We start from the raw sequence: 19,489 nt of genomic DNA on the forward strand, positions 1-19,489 counted from the left end.
TCACAGGACACCAGAGGTGACACAGGCAGTGGTCAGTGACTTCTGGTCAGTGTGCAGTCCCAGGGCAGCCCAGCCCTCGTGCCCAGCGCGGCCCCACAGCGGCTGCAGGAGCCAAGGGGGCAGAGACACCAACAGCGCGTGAAGCAACAGAGCCGTGTCACGTCCTCCCCTGCCCGGCGCTTTGACTGCCAGCAACCGCCGACACCCGAGAGCCGGGCTGGGAGCGTGGGGGGAAGGAACCACAGCGCTCACAGACAAATAAACACAAACAGGGCTGAGGGCCTGGCTCCCCTTCCCCGAACCCTGCCTGGGGCTGGGCCGCGGCCGGGAGCCTTGCTCTACCGCCGGGGCCGGCAGCGGGCCCGGAGCCGTGCCCGGGAGCGGTTCCAGGGCTGGGCTAGGGCCGAGAGCGGGGCCGGAGCCGGGGCCGCAGCCGGGAGCGGGTCCCGAGCCCGCGCCAACACCGAGGGTCGCAGCCCGGCCCGGCCCGGGGCGGCGCTGACCCGCTCAGTGGGCGTGGTCTGCATGCAAATGACGCTGCTCTCCCTCGCCCCCTCGGGGGATATGCAGTAGAGCAGGGTGGCTGGACCAATGGCGTGGGGAAGCGGCAGCCGTATGCAAATGAACGTGTTATGTGATGTGAGGGGCGGGGCTAGCGCGCCTCCCGGGGGGCGCCGGGAGGGCGGGGGGGGGCACGGGGCGGGGGACACCGGGGATACTGGGGAGAACACTGGGGAGAACCGGGGGGGGCACGGGACACCGGGGATACTGGGGAGAACACTGGGGAGAACCGGGGGGGCACGGGACACCGGGGATACTGGGGGGGATACTGGGGAGAACACTGGGGAGAACCGGGGAGGGACACGAGGCGGGAGACACCGGGGATACTGGGGAGAACACTGGGGAGAACCCGGGGGGCACGGGACACCGGGGATACTGGGGAGAACACTGGGGAGAACCGGGGGGGGGACACGGGGCGGGGGACACCGGGGATACTGGGGAGAACACTGGGGGGAACCGGGGGGGGACACCGGAGAGAACAGTGGGCACCGCGGGATAGAGGCATCCCAGGCGAACGGGGAGATGGGAGTGCCCGGGGACGCATCGGAGGTCTCAGGGCGGATCGGGGATGCGGGTGCACTGGGGAAATCGGGGCTCCCGGAGGGGCTTCGGGGGCACAGCGAGGATGCAGCGGAGCCCGGAGCCCGCAGCGCCGCCTGCCCCGGACACGCGGCTGCCCCCGCCCCACGCCGCCCGCCCCGGAGCCCCCCAGGCCTGACTCCCCGTTCCGCCACTCGCCGGCCCCGGCAGCGCTACTCACCGAGAGACCGGGCACGGGCATCAGCACCTCCAGCGCCCGCTCGTCCTCCGGCTCCGCCGACTCCCGCCCAGACAAGTTTCGTTTCTCCGCCGAGCCGCCAACTTTCGTTTTTGCAGTCACGGTCTCCGCCCAGCCCCGAACCTCCCCGCCAATCTGACCCGGCCACCGCCCCCGGGCGGCTCTCCACGGATCCCGCCCCGCCCGGCCCCCATCCCGCCGGGCGTCCCTCGGGGTTCGTCCCCGGTGCCCCCCGAGCATCCCCCCACCTATCAGCCCAGTGCAGGTGTCCCCCGGCCGGCGCAGGGACGCGAGACAGGACCCGGCGGCAGCAGCGAGGAGGACAAGGGTGTTGGAGGAGAGCACATTGTGCTGGACCCGACAATCAAAAGCAGATTCCAGTCAAAAGCAGAGACACGGCTGGTGCCCCATCCCAGACCCAACCAGGACCAAGCCGAGGACGGGCTCCCAGCAGCCTGACCTCCACCAGTGTTCACACAGCTTTGAGCACACACAATATTCTTAAACAACCGGCCCATTTTACCCCCATGCCCCTCTTTTCCCCCTCCCGGCATCCCCATGGCGCAGCAGGGAACTCACAGCTCAGTGTTGCCCCGGACGGAACGAGCACTCCAGGGCAGGACCCGGCGGTCCTGGCAGGTGCGTGGCTCCCGGGCACCTCTGCTGCCCTTCCAGCACCTCCGGCAGCAGGAGGTGTGCCAGAACGCGCCCTGGGGCTCGGCTCACCCACAGAGCCCCAGACTGGTTTCACTTTCTTTTCCTTGGCATGCTCAGCAGCACCCAGAAGATAATCTCCCCTTCCCACACAAAAGGAAAAAGCTTTCCCTCAAGCAGGCAGAGATCACACCGACTCATTAGCGATTTGTGATTTATTACACCCTCGATGTTAGCCGAGGGCTGTTCAGGGAAACTGAATTCCCGACCCTGCCCAGCGCCACCAGGTGCTGTCCCTGTCACTCAGCTGGACACAGCCTGGTGTCACCGTGACTGTCCCCTCGGCAGGTCCCAGGCCAGGGGCTGCACCCCAGGGTGACAGACCAGCCCTGACCCAGTGCAGTGTTTGGCACAACATCCCACCAAAAAGATAAGGATAAAAAAGATAAGTAAGGATAAAGATCAGTAAGGGGCACAGTCCCAGAGGTTTTCCCTCTCCCAGCAACCGGAGGCTGAGCCCCGATGTCTCTTTGGAAGGCAGCACCAGCAGCCCTGAAACAGCTTTGACGAGAGCACATCCTGCATCACCATTGGAGTGGCCCAGGACATGAAAAGGGTCCAGAATTAAAACAGTTCTTTAAAAAATGCCAGCCGCTCCCTGAAGGAAGGATGGCTTTGCATTGGTCACTGTGACAGGGAACAGTTTTGTCCCACAGCCTGCATGGGGTTGGGCTGGTGCTGCTCTGTCCATCCCGGTGTGGGACATGGGGACAGTCCATCCCCACAGGCCTGGCTTGGCATGTGGCTCCACAGAGTGCGTTGGTGTCACTGGGGTGTCACAGGACGTTCAGCCCAAACTGGTCTCACTGGATGAGCCCCGTGCTCTCAGCAGTGCTGGTGAAGGGCTCTGCTCTGTTGTCCCCCAACTCCGCTCCCCTGCCCTGTGCTGGGACAGGAAAGGGGGAAGCAGAGTCAAGCCAGGGCTCATGTCTGGCTGGGACACAGTAAATTTTCTTCCCAGGGTTCAGAGCTGTGTTTGGATTCAGGATGAGACTCCTGTTGATAACAGCCTGATGGCTCAGCTGCTGCTGAGCAGTGCTTACACTAAGCCAAGGACTTCTCAGCCTGCCAGGCTGCCTGGGCAGCAAGGAGCTGGGAGGGGGCAGAGCCAGGAGAGCTGCCCCAGTGCCCAGAGGGATGTTCCAGAGCACAGGGCACGGTGCTGAAGGAAACACTGGGGGAATTTGGGCTGGGGGTGACAGCCCCTGCTCAGGGGCTGTCTGGGCATTGCTCAGTGGGTGGTGAGCAAGCAGCCTGTGCATCACATACTCTGGATATTCCTTTCTCGTTATTATAATTTTCCTTTTCTTTTCTGTCCTATTTAACCTCTTTCATCTCAGCCCAAGAGCTTTACCTTTTCTCTGATTCTGTCCCATCCCTCTGTAGGGGGAGTGGAGGGCTCTGTGGTGCTGAGCTGCTGCTGGGCTGAACCACCAGAGCTCACCATGAATCCCCAAGGCTGGGGGGACCAAATCCTTCAGGGGAGCTCCAGCTCACCCTCCCAGGAGCCCTGCATCCCCCCACACTTCTGCTCTGCAGCTGGACAGGTCAGATCCTCGTGGATGTCCTCCAGAGCCACACTCATCCTGTCCTGGGAGAGCAGCCCGGAGCCTCACCTGCCTCCTCCCAGCTGGGAAAATGCTGGAATCCTTCTAAGTCTGCAGACAGGAGGACTTGGAGAACAGGGTCCTGAGGGCAGAGAAACCTGGGCTGGGGCACTTCCCATCCCTCCTCGGCAGAGCCCCCAGCCATCCCAGTTGTGAGATGAAGGTGCTTGGGATGGTGACGGTGCCACCGGAGCAGAGGCCAGCACAGAGCCCGGGAGAGCAGCTGGGCTGAGCCCATCAGCCACACCCTCCCCGGGCCCGGGGTGGGCTGGCCGAGGTCGCACACACCTTCAGGCCACAGAAGGCCAGCGAGAGGCCGTGCCTGCGCAGCTCCTGCAGCAGCTCTGCCAGCCCCAGCACCACCGTGTAATCAATGCTGCTGATGTGGCAGCAGTCCAGGATGACAGAACGTGGTGGAGATGCTGCTGGAAGAGCACAAGGTCATGTCCCTGATGAGCCCAGAAATGACCAGCCCAGGGGTCACGGCCCTCAGAGCCAGGGCAGGGGCTGGCAGGGGTGGGACAACTGTGGTGTCACCGCTTGCACCCGCAGTCCTTGGGGCTGGGCAGCACTTGCCACCCACACCAGAAGTGATGCAGACGGTGACAGCCGTGTCCCCAGGACAGGCTGGGAGCACAGTACCTGCCAGAGCACGGCTGCACACAGCGCCCCGCAGGTGCTCCACGGCTGGGAAGTGCAGGCTGCTCCCCGGCTGCACCAGCAGCACCGCCCCCTCCGACACCTGTGTAGGGAGAGGCGTCACAGGGAGCTCACGGCTGTGACCTTCCCCAGGCAGGGACAACTGCCCGTGTCACTCACTGTCCTCCTGGATGAAGTGGGAGAAGCAGGAGCCCCCATCCCACAGGGAAAACCCTCCTGTACACACCCTAGTGTCAGCAGGACAGGGACAGCGAGGCCTCCCTCTCCTGCTCTCCAGTCTGAGGATATTCCTTTCCTCCTGCTCTTTGAAAGGGGTCCCTGTGCTGTGCCCCTGGCAGCAAGAACAGGTCAGCAGCATCCTGCACCCCAACGCCCCACTGCCCTCAGGATCCCCCTCCCAGCACATCCAAGGGGAAGGGTGAAGCCCACCTTTATTGGGGGCCTGGCAATGGAGTAGAGCAGGAGAATCGCAGAAAGCAGCACCCCAGCCACGATTCCGTACTGAATCTCCCAGAAGCAGAGCAGGAATGTCACACAGAGGGGCACAAGGTCCAGCCCTGCAAGAAAGAGAAGCCAGGCTCGGCTGTGGCTGGTCCTGGTGCCACAGGGCACTCAATGACAGCGTCAGCTCTGCGGGCAGAGCCCGGCTGCACCTGGGTCCTGAGGAATCCATCCCGTGCAGGTGGCTCGGGGGCAGCTTCAGCGGAGCTGCAGGTTGAGCTCTGGACGGGAGCCCTTGGGAGGATGGGATAACAAAGAACTCAGGCATCGGTGGGCAGCCACGCGATGGGACACTCAGAGACCGTGATGGGACACTCAGAGACAGTGATGGGACACTCAGAAACCGTGATGGGACACTCAGAGACAGCGATGGGACACTCAGAGACAGCGATGGGACACTCAGAGACGGCGGCAGGAGCCAACCACCCCCAGATTTCGCATGTCTGTGAATGGCTAAAGGGATAAAAGTTCACAGGTTCCTTTGTTCTGGATCCCTCCTCAGAAACACCCAACTCGAGCTGTTACTCTGTTATTTGTTTATGGCACCATGGTTAATTTTTTTAAGGATCTGCACTTCTGAGACTCTGATATGGGAAACCGGGGGTAGAGCCGGTTATGAAACCTGGTCTGTGTGAGTGGGACACGGGGAGCCGTGAAGGGGCCTCTGTCCCAGCTCAGAGGGGGTGAGTGTGGCTGCCAGAGCGGCTCCTGGATGGCTGGGAAGTTTCCCTAACGGGGGATTGCCCGTTCCCGACTGATGCCCTCACTCTTAACCCTCCAGAGCGTCCGGAAGATGCCAGCATCGAACATGGGCACCACGGCCGAGATGATGACGGCGGCCAGCGCCGCTTTGGGGATGTAATAGAAGAGAGAGGTGAGGTAGGCCAGGGACAGCAGCACCAGGGCACCTGCGGGAGGGGGGACCCCTGAGCCACGGGCACCCTGACACCCAGGGGTCCCCGACACCCAGGGGTCCCTGACACTCAGGGAGCAGCTCAGGAGCAGGGCAAGGGGCAGGGCTGTACCTGTGACGAGCCCTCCCGCGGGGGTGCAGACCCCTGACTGAGCATTCACCGCCGTCCTGAAATGCAAACCCACACATGCCAGGCTGTGCAGGGCCGGGGGGCTGGGGGTTGCTCCCGCCCACTGCCCAAAGACCCCTCCCAGGAGAACCACCCGCCCCATCAGGGAGGCACGAGCAAGCCCCTGGCTTCCAGCCCACAGCAGGACTGCACAGCAGGAAGGGAGGTGGCCCTTAGCAGAAGGGAAGGTGGCCACAGGGACACATGCATAGCCTGGCCACAAAGGTGAGCTTCTGGGGACCAGGACATGAGCTCAGGGGCCCACTGGGGTCAGCAGAGTCTTCCACTCAAGTTCTTGCAGAGCCCCCTCACCACACAGCCCCAGTGAGAGCCCTGCTCCCCCTCCGGCTACCCACCGGCCAAAGCTGCCCGTGATGGGGTACGAGGAGACAAAGGAGCCCAGGACATTGGCGACGCCTGAGGAGACAAGGAGAGGGGCTGGGGAGGCACTGCTGTGTCTGTGTCCCCATCATGACCTTCTCCCTTCCCAGATCCGGGGCTGAACAGTGCCCACCCAGCTGTGCAAGAGTGACTCAGCCTGCTCTGGAAATTCCTGAGCTGTCAGAACGCCTGGGGTGGGGGCAGCATGCAAGGTAAGGAAGGGAAAATTTCAGGTGGAGGCAGGACTGCCCAGATGGGGATCTCAGGTAGTGCTGGGGCCAGAACCCCACCCCTGCCCTCCTGACCAAGCAGCTCTTACCCAGAGCCAGCAGCTCCTGGTTGGGGTCAATCCTGTAACCATTCTGTGAGGCTGAAAGGAGATGTTGGCATTGGCCTGAGGCTCCCACAGGCACGACCTGCCACGCACATGGAGCAGTGACTGGGACAGTGTGGGCCCTGTCCTGGCATCCCTCAGGCACAGGAGCACCCTGAGACAACACTCACCTGGGCAAATTTCAGCTGTGCACCCCACAGGACCCCTCCTGCCAGCCCATGCTATGAACTGCAGCCCAGACCCTCCCACTGCCCTTCCCCAGGAAGGAACAGCACCTTCCCCAGCACACCAAGCCCTTGCAGACCCCTCCCCAGCACCCCAAACCCCTGCAAAGATGCCCCTGTGAGCAGGACCCTGGCACAGCCCTACCAAAAGCCTTGGCGATGGCGATGGTCTCCAGCAGGCCCATGAGCGGCACCACGGCCAGCCCGACCCCCATGTCCTGGGAGGGGAGGATCCAGTCAGGGCAGGCTGGGACCCAGCACATGCAGGAGGGGGCAGAGCAGCCCCTGGGGAGCTGCCAGCACCCACCTGCACCATGCTCAGGAAGGGGACGGTGCCGTTGGGCGCTGCCAGGGAGAAGCGCGGCGGCCGGAGGGCAGGGAGGCCCTGGGGGATGCTGCCCGTGAGCCTGAAGGGCTGCGAGCCCATCACCTGGAAGGAGTAAGCCACCAGGCCAGCAAACAGGACGACGAGAGCATTTCGTGCTGTGGAAGTGGAGAGAGCACCTGTGAAACCTGCCTGGAGCCCAGGGCAGCGGGAGGGGGGCAGGACATGGGTATCTGAGCTGCTGAGGACTCCCAAGCCTTGGGAAGGGGCACAGGGGCAGCACCCTTGGGACTTTGTCCTCCCTGACCCACCTCCTGTCAGCCTGGGCTTTACCAGTTTTGTCTTCCTTGCCCCAAAGGGATGAGCCCCCAGGAGGGGACGGGGCAGAGGACAGCTGACACACCTGTGGCAGAGATCCAGACAACCAGGTAGCTGATCCTGACAACCAGTGGCTCTGCAGGAGCAGCTCGGGGCAGGTGGCTCTTCATGGCCCGGAGCCCTGCCAGTGCAGCCAGGCAGGTGAGCCCCAGCACAGCGTCTCCAGCCCTGCAAGAGGCACAGCAGTGCTGCCCCAAACAGGCTGTGGGCACAGGAGAGCTCTCACAAAGCCCCAGGAGAGGGGGGATTGTGTCACAGCTCCGGGCAGAGACCCAGAAATCAGTCCAAGGTGTGACCAAAGAGAAGGGAGTGAAGCAGCAGAGCCCAGCATGCTGCAGCTGCAGGGGACGGAGCAGGGCAGGGATGGTGCTGACCTGGTCTCCCCAATCCTCCTCAGCGTCTCATAGACCTGCAGGAAGAACTGCCTCGGGATGCCCTGCAGCCCCAGGATGTTCTGTGCAGGAAGACAAAGCGTGGTGACAGCCCGGCTGTCCCATGACCGCAGCCATTGGCCAACGCCGGCCTGCCAGCTGCTGGCTGAGGCTCTGATTTGGGTTAACCACAAAGGAAGTGTGGCAGCCCAGCAGAGCCTCAGGTCCCTGCGAGGCCAGCGAGGGGCCGCTGGGGCTGCTAACCCCCCTGCAGCTTCCAAATTTGCGAACCCACCGTGCCAGAGAATGGCCCAGTGCCTCCTGCAAGTGAGCATATCCAATGTCGTGGTTTCACCGGTGTCCTGGATGCCACCAGCTGATCACCAGCAGAGGGTGTGTTCAGCTTGGTCTGCTCAGAGCAGAGCACTCAGGGACACAGCAGAACCACTAGCAGGGGGTCCCAGGACCCCTTTGGGGGCTCCTTCCTCCAGCACCAAGCACATGGCCCAGCCTGGTGCCAAATATCCCAGTTCCACAGCACTAGGAGAGAGCTGGTGAGGCATCCAGGGCAGGCAGATCCTACCTTGATTTGGTTGAAGCTAATGGTGATGGAAGCAGCTGATGTAAACCCTTTAATGACAGGGCAGGAAATGAAATCCAGAAGGAATCCTGCATGGGATGGGAGGCAGTGAGCACACTCTGGACCCCACTGGGGCCTTGTGTGTGTGCACAGGGAGCTGTCACAAGCGTCAGCAGGACAACCCCAGTGTCCCAGGGAGCAGAGAGGAGGAAGGAACAGCTACAGGCTGTATACAGCAATACCCTAAACAAACGTCTGTGCATGGCAAGAGCATCTCACCGAGGTGCAGGAGCCCCATGGCCAGCTGAATGCAGCCAGAGAGGAAGGCGAGGAGAACGGCATAGACGGGCTCGTGGAAGGCGTATGAGGAGACCAGCAGGGACATGATGGCCGTGGGACCCAGCGTCACGTCCTTGGCCGTGCCCAGGAAGCAGTAGACGAAGCAGCCCATGAAGGAGGAGTAGAGGCCGTACTGCAGGGGGACAAAGGGACACTGGCACAGCTCTGGGAGCGGGGAGAGGACAGAAACCTCCTGGACTGCGAGGGCTGGGCTGATCTCCGGTCACTCCAGGGCCCTTGGCACACGCATGGCATCCTGCCCAGGAAATGGGCAACAGCACAGCGCCAGTCCTTGGACACCCAGCCCAGCTCAGCCCTGACCACCACACTGGCAGACTGCTCCGGGAGCGGGGGGCCCGGATCGCCCCGGGCAGAGCGGCAGGTCCCCGGGTCCCAGCCCCGGGCCCTGGCACCCACCTGCAGCGGCAGCCCGGCCAGCTCGGCGTAGGCCAGCGCCTGGGGCACGGCGGTCAGTCCCACGGCCAGCCCCGCCAGCAGGTCCAGCGGCAGCCACGCCCGGGAATACCGCGGGAGCCAGCGCAGGATCGGCAGCGCCGGGCGCGGGCAGCGGGACCCCGGCATGGCCGGGACGGCGGCGGGGACCGGGGGGAGCGGCACCCCCGCGGGGCAGGGGCTGCGCGGAGCCGCCGGTGCCAGCCCGGCACAGACCGGAGCTCCGCCCGCGCCGGATCTGAGCGGCCGGGGCGCCTCATGTGACCGGGGTGAGGAGGAGCCGGGGCGGCCGGAGGAGCCGCCGAGCTCCGCTGCCGGTGCCGCTGCCATGCGGCCCTGGGCGCTGGCGCTGCTGCTGGGCGCGCTCCGCACCGGCGGAGCCGCGGCCCCGGCCCGCAATGTGCTGCTGCTCCTGGGTGAGTGCGGCTCGGCCGAGCCCCGGAGCCGGCCCGGACCCCCCTGCCCGGGCGCGGCGCTGGGGGCATCCCGCAGCTGGGAGGGAGGGTCCCGGGCTCCGCTGCATTCGCTCCGCAGCCCGGGGATGCTCCCGGTGTCATCAGTGTCCCCCGGCCTTGCCCCCGTGCCCGGTCAGGGACAGCCCCGAGCTGACCCCGCGCCCGTCCCGCAGCCGATGACGGCGGCTTTGAGAGCGGCGCCTACAACAACTCGGCCATCCGGACGCCGAACCTGGACGAGCTGGCCCGGCACAGTTTGGTCTTCCAGAACGCCTTCACCTCCGTGAGCAGCTGCTCCCCGAGCCGGGCCAGCATCCTGACCGGCCTACCCCAGGTAGGAGCATCTGCCTGCACCGGGCCGGGGCTGCCAGCTCACGGCAGATGTCACGGGCACGGCTGGACGCGTTTGGTAGCCGGCCTGGCAACCCTGGTCCCACCGTGCTGCATCCCCTCACCTGCAGCACCAGAACGGGATGTACGGGCTGCACCAGGACGTGCATCACTTCAACTCTTTCGACGGCGTGCGGAGCCTGCCCCAGCTGCTCAGCCACGCCGGTGTCCGCACAGGTAGGGAGCTGGGACAGGCAGGGAGCTGGGACGGGCAAGGAGCCGGGACGGACAGGGAGCTGGGACAGGTAGGGAGCACCAAACCTCACTGAGACAGCTTGGTGACTAAACTTTAGCTTGTGGGGGGCACTGCATAGTCCTGTGGCTGTCCCTGCAGACACAGCAGCAGCCACATTCCCCCCTCCCGCTGCTCGTGGCACAGCAGCTGTCTGCTTCTCGCAGGGATAATTGGGAAGAAGCATGTGGGACCGCAGGCTGTGTACCCCTTTGACTTCGCCTACACGGAGGAGAACAGCTCGGTCCTGCAGGTTGGGAGAAACATCACCCGCATCAAGGAGCTCGTCCGGCGGTTCCTGCAGAGCCAGGATGAGAGGTGAGACGGCCCCCTCCTCCTGGGAAGGGCTGTGGGGAGGAGGGAACCTGGCTTCATTGAAGATGTGTCCCCATGGCCCAGCTGGTCACAAACAGGAAGGGCCCCTTTGTCCCCCCATATCCAGATTAGGTGGGGGGAGTCCTGCTGACCCCAGCTCGCCGTGGCACAGCCCAGGAAGGTCTCCAGGCAGTCCTTTGCTTCACCACCTCCACATTTCCTCTTTCCATCCCTAGGCCTTTCTTCCTCTATGTTGCCTTCCACGACCCCCACCGCTGCGGGCACTCCCAACCCCAGTATGGGGCCTTTTGTGAGAAATTTGGCAATGGAGAGAGAGGGATGGGCTGGATCCCTGACTGGAGGCCACAGATTTACCAGCCAGAGCAAGTGCAGGTGAGATCCTGTGGGAATGTGTGGAGCTCTATGGGGCTGCACATGATGGCAGCCTCTGATGGTGCCAGGGCTGGCCTCCACCTTGTCACTGCCTCCAGTGTCACAGCAAGAGCTGCTGAAGGCACAGCAGCCTGTGACAGCCACATGCCCCTCTCCCTGTCTCCATTAGGTCCCTGCCTTTGTCCCAGACACACCGGCTGCCCGGGCAGACCTGGCTGCCCAGTACACAACCATCGGGCGCATGGACCAAGGTGGGTCCCCTGCCCTGGGCCAGGCTGGGGAGCACTGCAGCCCCCCCACCTTCCCCTGAGCTCTGCCCCTCTGTCCGCAGGGATCGGGCTGGTCCTCCAGGAGCTGCGCCACGCCGGCTTCCTCAACAGCACCCTGGTTATCTACACCTCCGACAATGGCATCCCCTTCCCCGGGGGCAGGACCAACTTGTACCGCTCGGGCACCGCGCAGCCCCTGCTCCTCTCCTCCCCCGAGCACCCCCAGCGCTGGGGGCAGGTCAGCCCCGCCTTCGCCACCCTCCTGGGTAAGAGCTGAGGGAGGGAGGCAGCACAGCTGTGCCTGGAGGGCTGTGAGATGCTCCCCACCCTCCCTGCACCAAAACTTAGGGTCCTGTCCCTCGAGGCAGCCCTGAGCCCTCAGCATTGGCAGGGAGGGGGAGGAGGGAGGACAGAACAGGGTCCCCTGCAAGGGACACCATCCCCAGGGACCTTTCTGTCCATCTTTGGGGCTGACTTTTCCTCCCACAGTGCCTGTCCCTCCTCTCACACCCTTTTCTTCCCCTCCAGACCTGACGCCGACCATTCTGGACTGGTTCTCCATCCCCTACCCTGCTTACAGCATCTTTGGCACGAGGCAGGTGCAGCTCACTGGAAAGTCTCTCCTTCCAGCCCTGGAGTCGGAGCAGCCCTGGGCCACCGCCTTCAGCAGCCAGAGCCACCACGAGGTGACCATGTATTACCCCATGCGAGCCATCCAGCACCAGCAGTTCCGCCTCATCCACAACCTCAACTACAAGATGCCCTTCCCCATCGACCAGGACTTCTACGTCTCGCCCACTTTCCAAGACCTGCTGAACCGCACCAGGGCGGGGCAGCCGACCCACTGGAACAAGACCCTGCACCAGTACTACTACCGGGACCGCTGGGAGCTCTTCGACCACAGCTGGGACCCCACCGAGAGCCAGAACCTGGCCCCCGACCCCCGCTATGCTGACATCTTCCAGGTGCTCCGTGCACAGCTGCTGAAGTGGCAGTGGGACACGGGGGACCCCTGGGTGTGTGCCCCTGACGCTGTCCTGGAGGAGAAACTGAGCCCCCAGTGCTGGCCGCTGCACAATGAGCTGTGAGTGCCACCGTCACAGTGGGCAGAGTGCCACGACCTTCCTGGAGAAGAGTCCTTAGAAGGACAACCCAGAGGCACAGGCTGCCTGCTGAGTGATTTCAAGCTCTTTCAGTGAAATCAGCTCTTCAGAGTGACGCTGAAGGCAGAGATGGAGCCTTCCTACAGAGTTCCACAGGAGGTTTCATTCAGCTGCTTCTTCTTTAGAGTCCAGTGATGAAGTGCCAAAGGACCTCAGCGAACAGGGGCTTATATAGGGAAGGTAGGGAGCGGGGTAAAACATCAAAGCAAATCGGGCAGAGAATTGAGAAATGAATCAGTCAGGGGAAGGATCAAAACCAGACCAGTTGGCTGGGGTAAAAAGGAAGAAATAGGGAAGGAACCAATGGGGTGTAACTGATTAACATATCAACCACAAAGCATCATGATGGGGAACAGAAATCATCACCATAACAGGAGACCTGTCTGCCAGGGTTTCTCCTTTAGGGGGTTGCAATTATATTTTTTTGTGGCTCAATTGCTCTCTCCCCAGGGGAGTATGATTATATTATTATCTGGCTTGATTGCTCTTTGTCCAGGGAGCATGTTGTATTATTGTTTGGCTTCTTTCTAAGGGAGTGTGTTTATGTTTTTTATGGTTCAACCACCTCCACCCCCAGGACACTCCTGTGCTCCTTGGGGCAGGAGGGCTCGGAGCAGGATCATGGATGGTCTGGTCCCAAATCCTGGGTGACAGCACGAGGGTCTGCCCTCTCTGCTGCCAACATCACCTGGCCCCAGAGTGCTGAGGGATTCCTGGTGCCTTGACTCTCACCCAGAGAGGCCAAAGGGCCAAGCTCAGTAAAGCCTCTGGAGGGAAATGGGGCAAAGCCTTCAAGGGGCACAGGGGGTCCCACTGGAGACCTCCAGGCAGGGACAGAACTGGGGTGTCCCAGCCAGGGGCAGATGGCTGAGCACATTCAGGACCAGGAGAGAGGACAAGGACACAGCCTGAGGCTGCTCCCAGCACACAGCAGTTTTATTCACAGTACTGCTCTCAGCCCCTGCACATCCCCCTCCCCAAAACCACAGCCAGGAAACTCCCTGCAGGCTCTGCCCCAGTTACCAGTCCCCCAGAGTAACTGGTTTGCTGTCTCACAAGGCACTTGGGTCATTTTCCCCTGATTTGATGATGATGAGGAGGTTTTCCCTCTCCCTGGGGGCTGTGCAAGCCCCCACCTCCCCATCAGTCCAGTGCACATCCCTCTATCGACACCCAGAGGGAAAACAGGGCCCAGGAATGTGGGCAGGGCAGGGGCAGCTCTGGGTACAGGAGAGGGGACATATTTGGCCTCGGATTCCAGGAGAACAGTGTGGCCTCTCCCTGTGACCGACGGTGGCTCATGACCAGGAGATCACAAACTGCTCCCACATGGGCAGTGACACAGGGACTCTCAGCACCTGAGGGGAGAAGGAAGGTGAGAGCCAGCCAGGAGTGTCAGAGCCCAGGGGAGCCCTGCCCCTTGCAGATCCACAGCCTGGCACAGTCCTGGTCCCACAGATCCCGGGGGAAGGGCACCCATGGCCCGTGCTGTGCCATCGCTGGGGTCAGACCCCCCCCAGAGCTGTACTTTGGGTCCCTTCCTGGCCACCACCCCTCCCCAGGGTGGCACTAAGCACTCACCTGGGTGTCACTGTGGTAGGAGAAGTCACTCACGATGGCACCATTGGCCAGGACTCGCCGGGGAGGGCTGGTGACACCCAGCACAGTCACGGCCTCCAGCAGGACCCCGTCGAGGTAGGCACTCGCCCGCAGCAGCTGGCTGAGCACAGCGTCCTGGGGACAGCAGGGATGTCACCGTGTGCTCCCGGGGCTCCTCCAGGTGCCCTGCCACACGTGCTGCCCCTCTGCCGACCACTGAGCAGACACAGCTGTGCCAGGGCCACCAGGACCCCCTGCCCAGCTGTCCCCCACGAGCAGTGCTCACGTTTGAGGCCAGGAAGAGGATCTCGGTGTAGTCCCCCCTCTCAAAGGTCTGCCAGCTCTCCCCATCGTCCCAGAACAGGTCTCCCCTGGCGAAGCCGTCCAGTGTCAGTGCCACCACCAAGGCCATGCCCTTGCCACGGGACTGGGCAGTGCTGAAGGCAGGCTCCTGGGGCACGGGGCAGGCACAGCTCAGGGCACTGCCACAGCCGTGTCCAGCCCTGCCAGGCTCCGCAGCCACAGCTCCTCTGACACTCCTGTCAGTGTGTGGGCACAGCCACCCTCCTGGGCTGGTCGGGCAGGTCACCGCGGTGTCACCGCAGAGCAGAGGGGACTCACCTGCAGGGGCAGGATGTGCCCTGCACGGACGTGGACGTTGATGGTGTCCAGGGGCGCTGGCAGGAGGATCCACTGCCCTTTGCTGTGGATGGTGGAGTCCTACACAGGGACAAAGAGGGAACAGCTGGCACAGGGTGCCACATGGCAGGGGGGGCCCAGGCCAGCGTCAGAGCCCTTAAATGGCCACCAGCAAAGGCAGGTGAGGCATGAGACCCACACACAGCCCCAGGGGGCTGGTGGGATTCAGGAATGTGCATGAGGTCCCACAGCAAAGCCCCCTGTGCTACACAGCAGGAGCACCCACCCCTGTGAGGCTGTACCAGGTCCCCGCTGGGAAGTAGCCGCTGACTTTGGTCTGTCCTGCCTCCAGCACAGGGGTGACGAGCAGCCCCCCGCCCCACAGCAGCTGGCGGTCCACGGCCCAGGTGTTGGGGTCAGTGGGAAACCTGGGGAAGGAGGGGAGGGCAGCGCCAGGAGACCCTGCAGCTGCACTGAGGGGTCCCTGCTGAGCCCCGGCAGGGCTGGCACTCACTCGAGGAACAGGGGCCGCGCCACAGTGTCACCAGCAGTGTGAGCCCGGTGGAACAGGGTGTAGAGGAAGGGCAGCAGGGAGTAACGGAGGCGCAGGGCGTTCCTCATGGCAGCCTGGGCAGGAGGGCTGAAGGCGTAGGGCTCCTGTGGCTGCAGGGAGAGGGCCAAGGGGATGCTCAAACCACGTGGGGAGGAATGGAGGGTGCATTTCAGGGATGCACGATGGACTCTCCCAGCACTGGGGGCACACAGCCCTGAACCAGCCACCTTCCCAGGCTGGCAGGGCAGCCCCTGGCTCAGCCCAGAGCCCCCTGCCCCGCAGAGTGAGGCTCCCAGGGCTCACCCGGGTGCCGTGGTCGTTGTGGTTGCGCATGAAGGGGTAGAAGGCGCCCAGCTGGGTCCAGCGCACGCACAGCTCCTCGCTCGTGTTGCCCAGGAAGCCGCAGATGTCAGCACCCACCAGCGGCACCCCAAAGAGGTTGAAGAGCAGCACCTCTGCAGAGGGCACAGAGGGCATCAGGGCTCTGCAGCACCAGGGGATGGAGCCTATGGAGAAGCCCCTGGCTGTGGGGGCAAGGGGGAAGCAGGGGTGTGGATGCAGGCCCAGTGGCCCACAGCTGACCTGGTATGGAGTAGTAGAGCTGCTCCCAGTCGCTGCCAACATCCCCTGTCCAGTGCCCGGCGTAGCGCCCGTGCCCAGCGAAGGTGGAGCGTGAGATGATGAAGGGACGCTTGCCCCGGACCCTCAGCAGAGCACTGGGAGTGGGATGGGAAGAGGAAGGGAAGGGGCTCAGGGCTCCCCCACTGCCCTGTGTTACACACCAAACCCTCACCCACCACCCAAAGCCCGCCCATGCTGGGTCCCTCCCAGCTCTGCATCCCCCAGGATGTGCAGGAGCTGTGGCAGGAGCCCCAGGCTTACTTGTGGGAGGCGATGGCCTCAGTCAGCCCATACAGGCTGTGCAGGTTGTAGTGAGAGGACAGGTACTGCTGGCTGGAGGCACAGATGGTCCCAGCTTGCAGGCGTCCCCCAAACACACCTGCACGGGAGAGGTGGAGCTCAGAGCATCCCCCGGGCTCCTCCTGGCTCCCCACAGCCCTGGGCAGGGCTGGAACCTGCTCCTGTACCTGGCACATAGGGGGGATGCTCCAGGTTGTTGTTGGGGCAGCCATCCTGGGAGCCCTCCACAAAGTTCGAGGGCTCATTCATGTCCTGGGAAGGGAAGGGAAGGATGGGGTGACCTCGCTGTGCACCGGGGCCCAGCAGAGGTGCAGGGCAGGAGCCAGGCCCAGCAGCTACAACAGGGCCACTCACAAGCCACATGCCATCAAAGGGCACTTGTTCGTGGAAGTCCTTCACCATGTCGTGCCACCACTCGTGAGTCTCTGGGTTGGTGAAGTCTGGGAAGGCCGTGGGGCCTGGCCAGACCTGCGAGAGGGAGAGCACTGGGCAGAGCCTCCAGCCCCACCTTCCACCACAGCCCCCCAGATGTTTCCGTCCCACTCTTGGGAGTCCTGTGGGCACTGGGGCTGCTCCCCACACGCACCTTCCCGATCAGGGGCTGCCCTGTGGCGTTTCGAATGAACACCCCTCGCTTCAGGCCCTCGTCGTAGGGCTTGTAGGTGCCGGGGGGCCCCGAGCTGCTGATCCCAGCATCCTGGAAGGGCACAAAGCCAGGGATTTACCAGCAACGGCAGGGAATGGCCAGCCCTGCCTTCATCACCACCCCTGGGCAGCTGAACCCCAGTGCCAGCCTCCCTGTGTAACTCACCACAATCATGATGTACCTCAGCCCGCAGCGGTGGAAGTCCTGCACCATCTCCGGGTAGTCCTTAAAGCTTTTCTTGTTGAAGGTGAAATCCCTCTTGGCATCTGCATAATCCAGGTCGTTCCACTGCACATCCTGTGGATGGAGGCAGTGGTATTCGGGCAGGAGCAGGGAGCCCACGAGCTGCTGTGGGACCCCCACCCCATGGGGCTGCTCCTCTACGGGCAGAGGCTCTGGGAGCAGCCCAGACCTACCAGGGGGAAGCGAGCTGCTGTCATGTTGGCCACGACCTGCCGGGTGATGTCGGTGGAGGAGTAGCCCCAGCGGCAGAGGTGGAAGCCCAGGCCCCAGTACGGGGGCATGAAGGGGAACCCTGGAGGGAAAAGGGTGGCAGGGTGGCCCAGCCTTGTGCCACCCCACAGCCCTGCTCTGCCATGCCATTCACAGCATCCCAGCAAAGCCACCATGGCAAAGTCACCCCAGCAAAGCCACCCCAGAGCACCCGTGCCTCAGCCGTACCAACGACATCCAGGTACTGCCGCACCACACTCTTGGGGTCGGGGCCCAGGAAGATGTAGAAGTCCAGGATCCCACCCGTGGTGCGCCAGGTCAAGGCCGGGCTGGGCTGTAGGAGCACGTCTGGGGAAGCACAAAGGCCAGGAGAGGGAGCTGAGAATGGGGACAGGGCCAGGCTCATGCCCGGCACCTCCACGGGACTCACCCATGGCGTTGCTGTTCAGCAGAAAGACACCGTGGGCTGAGCCATCGTCCTCCATCACCAGGTAGAAAGGGTGGGAGCCGTAGAGGTTGACGTGGGGCTGGAGCAGAGCAGGGTGTGCTGCCAGTGAGGCTCTGCTGGAGACCCCCACACCCACCCAACTAACCCTTGCCATGGTCAGGAGCAAACCCAGGGCTTGTGGTCCCAAACCCTGCCAAGTCAGCAGAGCTCTGCCCTGAGCCCTGGAATCAACTCTCAAGCAGCACAGAGCTCCGGGGGGACAAACCTGGGCCTGGGGACAAAGGTTCCCATGGGCTTGCCCAAGCTCTGGCCAAGGCCCAGAGCTGGACCAGCACAGACACATCTCCCCAGCCGCAGACAAGACGCGAGGCCACAGGGCCAGCCCCAGGAGCACAGATGAATCTGCCCCTTTCCCTCAGCCCCGCTCCGTACCGCGGGTGCCATGTCCCGGTTCCACAGGGTGACCCTGGTCCATGCTGTGTCAAGGAACAGCGGTGTCAGGTGCTCCCCCAGCCCCGAAATGAAATGGGAGGGCAGGGAGGTGGAGATCTGCAAGAACTGGTCTGTGAAGAAGAGAGGTGCCACCGTGGTGTTCAGCCTGCGGGGAGAAAGGGAGACTCCGGCAAACAGCTGGGAGGGAGGCACTGAGCTGGGGCCAGCAGTGCCGGGCAGGGACACGGATGCTCATCACCACGTGAAATAAAAACAAATTTCGGCTGAGCTCTGGGATTCCTGGTTCCCTGCCCAGCCACTGAAGTGCAGAGGGAGGCAAAGTAAAGCCACCACAGCCACCCCACTGCTGTCACCAGTGTCCCCGATGCACACCAGTGTCCCTGCACCCGCAGCACTGCGGGGCTGCGCGGGGTCCCGCCTCCAGACCGAGTCCCTGGGGAAGCGAGGGGGCAGAGGGGCACTCACAGGACTCTCCCGCCGCGCTGCCGGCACACCACGAGGCCGAAGGGGTCCTGGCTGACCTGCAGCCCGTAGAGCGTGGAGGGGGCTCGGCCGCTCACCCGCGGCGTGGGCAGCGGCACCTCATAGCGCTGCCGGGCCGCGTCCCGGAGCTGCGGGCGGACAGCGGTCAGCGGGGGAACGGGGCACCCGCGCAGGGCCGGGCGGGCCGGGGCGCACCGTGAAGCGCAGGCGGGCCGGGGTCTCCAGCGCCAGGTCCAGCCGCACATCGTCCACCGCTGCGGGCAGGAAGGCGGCGGCCACGCGGCGCAGCCGGGCGGAGAAGCCGCTCTCGGTGGCCGTCAGGTTCTCGGCGCGGTAGCTGCGATAGCCGCGGGGAAAGAAGCACCAGGGCGGGCCGGGGCCGGAGCGAGGCCCGGGCCCGGGGCTGTAGCAGCAGCCCCGCGCCTCGCAGCCCGCCCGCGACAGGAGCCGCTCGGGGCCGCAGTCGAAGCGGCCGCCCGGGGACACATCGCAGGCGGCAGCGCCGGGGCCCCGAGCCGCGGCCGGGACCAGCAGCGCCAGCAGCGCGGCCGCGACCCCCGGGCCCGGCCCCATGGCCCGGCCTGCGCCTCCCGGCAGCGGCAGCGGCAGCGGCACCGCGCGGTCTGTTCCCCGCCCCGGAGCCGCCCAGCCCCGCTGCTGCCGGGGCTCGGGCAAGAGCCGGAGCGAAAGCGAAGCTGGGCCACCCCCGCCCCTGGGAAATCGGGGCTACACCGGCCCCCGGGGCGGGGCAGGGAGGCGGGACCCAGGAGCTGCTCGGGGCAGCGAAAG

The 19,489-nt window shown here is 64.0% G+C and overlaps 4 protein-coding genes across 4 annotated transcripts in view; 1 reads left to right on the forward strand and 3 right to left on the reverse strand.

The window, feature by feature from the left end:
• RNF213 (ring finger protein 213) overlaps window positions 1-1,429 on the reverse strand; it is a 46,269-nt gene extending 44,840 nt beyond the window's left edge. The window contains exon 1 of the mRNA XM_066200205.1: window positions 1,322-1,429. The gene's annotated coding sequence lies outside the window, so the exon portion shown is untranslated. The remainder of the gene's footprint in view (window positions 1-1,321) is intronic.
• Window positions 1,430-2,193: 764 nt separating this feature from the next.
• On the reverse strand, window positions 2,194-9,478 carry SLC26A11 (solute carrier family 26 member 11). The gene is made up of 16 exons (XM_066200190.1): window positions 9,253-9,478; window positions 8,776-8,968; window positions 8,500-8,585; window positions 7,920-7,999; window positions 7,571-7,713; window positions 7,150-7,325; window positions 6,988-7,060; window positions 6,604-6,654; window positions 6,260-6,320; window positions 5,847-5,902; window positions 5,589-5,729; window positions 4,750-4,877; window positions 4,303-4,402; window positions 3,949-4,085; window positions 3,670-3,742; window positions 2,194-2,939 (listed from the first exon to the last, which is right to left on the reverse strand). The coding sequence occupies exons 1-16, from the start codon at window positions 9,415-9,417 to the stop codon at window positions 2,857-2,859; spliced, it is 1,746 nt and encodes a 581-aa protein (XP_066056287.1). The 5' UTR covers window positions 9,418-9,478; the 3' UTR covers window positions 2,194-2,856.
• Window positions 9,479-9,585: 107 nt separating this feature from the next.
• SGSH (N-sulfoglucosamine sulfohydrolase) lies at window positions 9,586-13,036 on the forward strand. The gene is made up of 8 exons (XM_066200191.1): window positions 9,586-9,704; window positions 9,917-10,077; window positions 10,205-10,310; window positions 10,533-10,683; window positions 10,917-11,073; window positions 11,243-11,324; window positions 11,405-11,608; window positions 11,871-13,036. Exons 1-8 carry the CDS (start codon window positions 9,617-9,619, stop codon window positions 12,428-12,430), a joined length of 1,509 nt encoding a protein of 502 aa, XP_066056288.1. The 5' UTR covers window positions 9,586-9,616; the 3' UTR covers window positions 12,431-13,036.
• A 394-nt stretch (window positions 13,037-13,430) lies between these two features.
• Window positions 13,431-19,273, reverse strand: GAA (alpha glucosidase). Its single transcript, XM_066200189.1, has 19 exons — window positions 18,896-19,273; window positions 18,683-18,828; window positions 18,197-18,362; window positions 17,747-17,843; window positions 17,545-17,664; window positions 17,280-17,398; window positions 17,029-17,160; window positions 16,804-16,914; window positions 16,572-16,685; window positions 16,385-16,469; window positions 16,179-16,296; window positions 15,879-16,012; window positions 15,600-15,751; window positions 15,258-15,406; window positions 15,030-15,171; window positions 14,726-14,824; window positions 14,391-14,555; window positions 14,087-14,239; window positions 13,431-13,863 (listed from the first exon to the last, which is right to left on the reverse strand). The coding sequence occupies exons 1-19, from the start codon at window positions 19,271-19,273 to the stop codon at window positions 13,804-13,806; spliced, it is 2,640 nt and encodes an 879-aa protein (XP_066056286.1). The 3' UTR covers window positions 13,431-13,803.
• Window positions 19,274-19,489: the final 216 nt, after the last annotated feature.

The sequence above is a fragment of the Chamaea fasciata genome, unplaced genomic scaffold, assembly GCF_029207755.1.
Source record: "Chamaea fasciata isolate MVZ Bird 193981 ecotype frontalis unplaced genomic scaffold, bChaFas1.0.hap1 SCAF_19, whole genome shotgun sequence".
Taxonomy (NCBI): Eukaryota; Metazoa; Chordata; class Aves; order Passeriformes; family Sylviidae; genus Chamaea; species Chamaea fasciata.